The sequence below is a fragment of the Mustela lutreola genome, chromosome 15 (genome assembly GCF_030435805.1).
Source record: "Mustela lutreola isolate mMusLut2 chromosome 15, mMusLut2.pri, whole genome shotgun sequence".
NCBI classification, from domain to species: Eukaryota; Metazoa; Chordata; class Mammalia; order Carnivora; family Mustelidae; genus Mustela; species Mustela lutreola.
This window is the reverse complement of record NC_081304.1, coordinates 17,734,842-17,740,300: the sequence shown is the minus strand read 5'-3', so window position 1 is coordinate 17,740,300 and position 5,459 is coordinate 17,734,842. Positions and strand designations below refer to the sequence as shown.

The window sequence follows — 5,459 nt, the reverse complement described above, 5'->3', positions numbered from 1 at the left end:
TCTGTGCGAGGAAAGGCTGCGGGGCTGCCGGGACGGTTTGAGGGTAGGGCCCGGCCGGGAAGACTCCAACCTTCACCCACCCCCGGTTCCCGGTCCCACTCCCCGCCGTCACCCGGCGCCACCACTTCAAGCAGCGCACTTGGCCCGGCCTCTCCCCGCGCCCGGACCACCCCCCATGGGGTGCTCTCACTGCGCAGCGAGTCCCTCCGCTGCCTCCTCCCAGCCCAAAATGGCGGCGGCGGCCACCGATCCTTCTCGTCGCCTTCCTCTAGGCCGAGGATCCCTCCGCACCCACAGCCCCGCCCCTCTCAGCCGGATCTATTTTCTGCCCCGTAAAGATTAACGCCATCAATGAACTCTTTAATTGATCTCGGAAGGCGGGTTTTGTTGTGCTTCCGCACAGCTAATCGTTGATGAAAGTGAAAATATTGGCAGGCGATTTGACCAATCAAAGAAGGCATCGGTGAGCGCGGGACGCTGCTCGCGCAAGAGCAGATGGGTTTTGTAGTTCTCGATCTGACTGTGGTCGTGACAGGCTCTTCATCCGGCTTCCCAAACTAGAAGAACTACAATCCCCAGCAGGCGCCGCGCTGCCAGGCTGTCTCCCCCCCTCTCCCCGCCTTCTTCCCCGAGCGGCTTGACCAGAGCTGCTGCAACTGCAGCAAGAAGTAGGGCTGAGGCATTGGGAGCTGCACCGACAGGCCGTCGGTCGCACAGAAAGACACACAGATATAGATAGTCGTGTGCATAGTCCTTGGCAGCAAATAGGTCAGTTCCGCCTTTGCAAAATCTCCTTTCTCGGACCACTTTCCCTCATCCAAGGAGTCCATCCTTATTCCAGTTGGGCTTCCCTTCCAGCCGCATGTAGTGTGAAGACTTTTTCCCCTTTCCTCTGTTTCCCGTCCTGAGAGGAAGGAGGGGGAGAGAGGCCAGGCCCAGGAGATGATAAGGCTTCAGCCCCCGGCCCGGCCCAGACCACGTCTGTGTTTCTCGAGGTGCTGGCTTGGAGAGCCCCAGCCTAAGGGGGGTGGGCGGGGTGCTGTCAGGATTGCGACCTCTGGAGGCACTTGAGGAAAGAACCCCTTGTAAAGCCTGCTACATATTTTCTTGTTCCAGCCACTGACCGCCCTCCACTACCAGCCTCTGCAGGTCATTGCTGTATCTTTGCCTCCCCTTACCCCTTTGGTTGCTGGGGGAGCAAAGCTCAGGACTAGCGTCCTAACTGCCAGCCTGAGTCTCAGTGACTTCCGGAAGAACAGCCTAGGATGTAAGCCCTGGCCTGGGGCCTGAGGGACAGGACTGGGAGGATGGCCCCTTGCTGGCTAGAGGTGTGAAAATCCCTGGAGTGGAGGCCTGAGGGCCTGCATTTCATAATGAAGTTGTGCGGGTCTGGTGCTACAAAATGGCCGCTTCTGCCTTGGTGAAAATTCCTGAGCAGCCAGCCTTCCTGAAAATTCTCCTTTAAGACTTAGCTTTCTGTTATTTAAGGCTGGTGTCATTAGTTAGAAGCATCTGCTGAAAGATTGGGAGCAGAAGAAGGTGTCTACTCCGAGCCAGACCAACTGTAACACAGAGTCAACAGCCGCCCTGGAGGAGGCCAAGGTAAGCCCCACCTTCCCAACCGCCTGAGTGCCCCGACGTGGATCCTGCCCACTGGGATCCTGGTCGCTTGTCTCAGATGTGTTGGCCAATCTGGAAAACCAGTATTTCTGAGTTCCTACTGTGTGCTGGCAGTATGCCAGGATGCCAAATCTGTGCAGTCTCATGAAATCCTTAGCAACCCTTCAAGATAGGAATTACTGTATCCATTTCAAAGAAGCTAAGGTTAACAGAGCTGAAATACCTTTTTCTAGATTCATGCAGCCAACGAACAAAAGATCCACGGTTTAAACTTAGGGCCTTCTGACACGGGAACCCTGCCTTGTATTTTGTTAAGGCAGAGAACCAAGTCTGACACAGGGAAAAGAGTTTGAGTGGTTGGTTCATAATTTAGGGTGGGGGTTGGGATTCACAGAGCATCCAGGAGACAGTGACAGGCGGGTTGTATCGGGAATGGTCACCTTCTGATCTGGCAACAGCAACCCAGACCACCTCTGCCCATGCTCTCTTCCTGCTCCCCACTCTGCCTATTCTCCCAGAGTTTACAAGTCCCCGTATGTGAGGAGGGGACTCAGCTCCTCTAACCCACCTTATGTAGCCCCTTCCAGTGTTTTCTGGAGTTGTTTAACTTGGAGTTCATGACATGTTGGGGTTAGAGGTTCAGAGAGGGCAGGTGACTCACCCAGATCACATAGTTTATCTGCAGTAGTGGGAATGGCGATGAAGGGACAAGCCTTCAGGAGGGAGGTGGCACTTGGGGCTGAGGGGCAGGGGTGGTTTGGGTAAGGGGAAGGATCATTAGGTGACACGTGCTGAGGGCTGGGGGTAGGTGAATGATTGTGCACACACAAGCCACCTTGTCTTGGCACTGCCAGGGGCCTTGCCCCTTCTGGTGTGGGCCAAAAGCTCTGTCTCGCTTGGCTCAAGACACTGGTGGAGCCAAGGACTGTTCCCAATTGACGATCTCCCTGTAGGTGAAGTAATAGTACAACACAGACAACATACACACCAACGCCTCACACACTCTGACATACCCCATCCCAGATGAAGACGAGAACCTCAGGGCCTCCCAAACACACACAACACCCCTCCAGCTCCTACAGGGCTGCACCCTCCCCCCCCCCCACAGTGTCTGGACCTGTGCTCGGGTGTGTCTAACCCGTGGTGTGCATCGTAAATCAGCATGCCAATGGTAGCGGTTATTATTAGAATTCCCAAACCACAGACAGAGAGCAATTCATTCCCCATCCCCCACCCCTAGTGCTCCCACCCTTACCACGACGGAGATAAACAGATGCTTTGCACACACACTGTCTTGAGAGAATCCTTTCCACCTCCTAGATAAGTTCTAGAATGCTCTCTGCTGCAGACTGGAGGTTCACCCTTCCTCTCCCTATCGAGGGCCTCTTTCCTGCTGCCTATTTCAAGAACTGATACCAGCTTCTGCTTGGAAAAAATACATTCCATCTTCTTGACCCTAGACCAACGGAAAGGAGTGTCTGGTGTCCCAGTGTCTTTTTTTTTTTTTTTTCTGTCCGGTGTCTTTTGAATCTCCCTCTCTTATGAGCTTTATGTCCTTAACCTGTTCATCGAGCTCTCACCTTGGGCCATGCAGAGGGACACAGTGGTGGACTGGACAGACAAGACACATTCTTATAGGAAGAAGACAGATGGTAAATGGTATTGTGGTAGATGCTATGTGGGATGTTAACTGGGTCACACGGCAGTGTCCCTGGGAAGGGGAGATGGGATCTTTAGATAGGGTGGTTGGGGGGGGGGCGTGGCCCTCTGAAGAGGTGACCTTGGCACCAAGCCCTGAAGAGTCAGCCATGCACATAGCTCGAAGCAAGATCGGTGACGTAATTTGTCGGGCTCAGTGTAAAGTGTTCTTTACTCAAAAACTGTTAAGAAGTTCAAGACAAGAACTTAAACCAGAGCATAAAGCAAAGCACAGGGCCTTTCCAAGCGGAATGGGGGGGTGAGGGGCCCTGAGGTTGCTTACCCACAAAACCAAGTCCGTTGGAAAGACAGTCTTTCTAGAAAGAGGGCTCATCAAGCAAGTGCAGCAGGAGCCGCTGCCCATCCTGTCTCCTCCTTCTCTGTCTTCATCCCCACCGTATTTATGGTAGGCCTCCTCTGTGAGGCCCGGTATGGCTGCTGTTAGAGGCACTGCCATTCCGGAGTGAGGCACACAGGCAGAATGCCCGCTCTTTTCATGAGTTCCCTTGAGGAGGGTTGGGTGAGGGGCGGGGGGCAGACAGGAGCCCATAAACCAACAAAGAGTTGCAGAGGGCAAGAGGCTAGAGAGGGACCCCACTTCAACTGTGGGAAGGTCAGTTTCAGGCCGGGTGGTTGCAGAAGGCTTCCGGCGCCAGGGACAGGTTGTCTGTGATTCGCTCTTCCTTGTCCTCTCTGTTTAGACCCCTGGTGCTCCTGGGAGCCCCCCAACACCCCCTGAGCCTCATGACCCTGGCAGTGCCCTGCCCCTGACGCCCCGGATAGAGAGCCACTCAGAGGAGGAAGATCCCACCGGGGCTGGCAGTGGCCTGGGCTGGATCAGCAGGGGCTCCCGGACCCAGAACCCCGGGGGCAGCTCGGTGGAAGCCGTGCTGGGCCGGAAGAAGCACCGCCGGAGGCCTTCCAAGCGCAAACGCCACTGGCGGCCCTACCTGGAGTTGAGCTGGGCCGAGAAGCAGCAGCGGGATGAGAGGCAGAGCCAGAGGGCCTCCCGGGTGCGCGAGGAGATGTTTGCCAAAGGCCAGCCCGTGGCGCCCTACAACACCACCCAGTTTCTGATGAACGACCGCGACCCTGAGGAGCCAGACTTGGAGGTGCCCCACGGGGCCTCCCACCCAGGCTCCAGCGGGGAGAGCGAGGCCGGGGAAGGCGACGGCCGGGGCCGCGCTCACGGCGAGTTCCAGCAGAGGGATTTCTCCGAGGCCTATGAGCGCTACCACACGGAGAGCTTGCAGGGTCGCAGCAAGCAGGAGCTGGTTCGAGACTACCTAGATCTGGAGAGGCGGCTGTCTCAGGCCGAGGAGGAGACCCGGAGGCTGCAGCAGCTGCAGGGGTGCTCCGGCCGGCAGCCCTGCCGCCAGGTGGAGGAGCTGGCTGCCGAGGTCCAGAGGCTCCGGACAGAGAACCAGCGGCTTCGGCAGGAGAACGCCAGGTGGAACCGAGAGGGCGGCGGCCCCGGTGGGGGGCCAGGCACCTAGTGGGGGGACATCCCCCCCACCCCCGCGCCAGGATCAGGTCCCGTTTCAGTACACGCTGGGGCCAGCTGGGGCTCCGGGAGGCAGGTGACAGATGAAAACCACTTTCGGCCCCTCTGTGGCCTCTGAGAACAGCGAAAGTATGTTCAGCCTTCCACCTGGTCATTTCTGTAATTTGGTCTTTGATGTCTTCTTATTTTTCAAAAAAAAATTAAAGGATTTTCACGAGCCCAGATAGGAGTGGCTAGGATTGATTTCACTGGGGCTGCTCTGAGAATTAGAGCATACTGTGTCCTAGAGAGGTTTGGGCCTGTGGTCCCAATCCCTGCCTTTCCCCAAGCCTGGGAGGCCAGCACACCTCTGTACTTGGGAACCACCGAGACCTCCAGGATGCCTGAATTCTGCTCTGTGTGTCCGGGAGCAATCAGGCTGCTCTGAAGGTATTACAGAGGATGAAGCAAGGGGAGGGGGGGCGCTCAGGAACCACCGGGTTGGGCCAGAACTTGACTTAAGATGCCAGATTGCTGTGAGGAGCTGCGGGTGTCCCTGGAGGGGACAGGGCTGGGACTTAGGAGGGCTTCGGGCAGGCTTTGTTCCCAGGCTCCCTGCATTCTCCCTGTCCTCCCCATAGCGTGGAGGGCCAAGCCG

General features: G+C 56.7%; 1 protein-coding gene across 5 annotated transcripts; it reads left to right on the top strand.

Moving 5' to 3' along the window:
• Positions 1-514: 514 nt before the first annotated feature.
• HEXIM2 (HEXIM P-TEFb complex subunit 2) lies at positions 515-5,044 on the top strand. 5 transcript variants are annotated; one of them, XM_059148208.1, is made up of 4 exons: positions 548-768; positions 1,489-1,602; positions 3,194-3,272; positions 4,020-5,044. In XM_059148208.1, the coding sequence occupies exons 3-4, from the start codon at positions 3,270-3,272 to the stop codon at positions 4,812-4,814; spliced, it is 798 nt and encodes a 265-aa protein (XP_059004191.1). In that variant the 5' UTR covers positions 548-768; positions 1,489-1,602; positions 3,194-3,269; the 3' UTR covers positions 4,815-5,044. The 5 variants fall into 5 exon arrangements, 4 of the variants coding, with proteins under 4 accessions (XP_059004191.1, XP_059004190.1, XP_059004192.1 ...); XM_059148207.1 differs by having other exon boundaries at positions 3,194-3,279; XM_059148209.1 differs by lacking the exon at positions 548-768 and adding an exon at positions 800-1,267 and having other exon boundaries at positions 3,194-3,279.
• Positions 5,045-5,459: the final 415 nt, after the last annotated feature.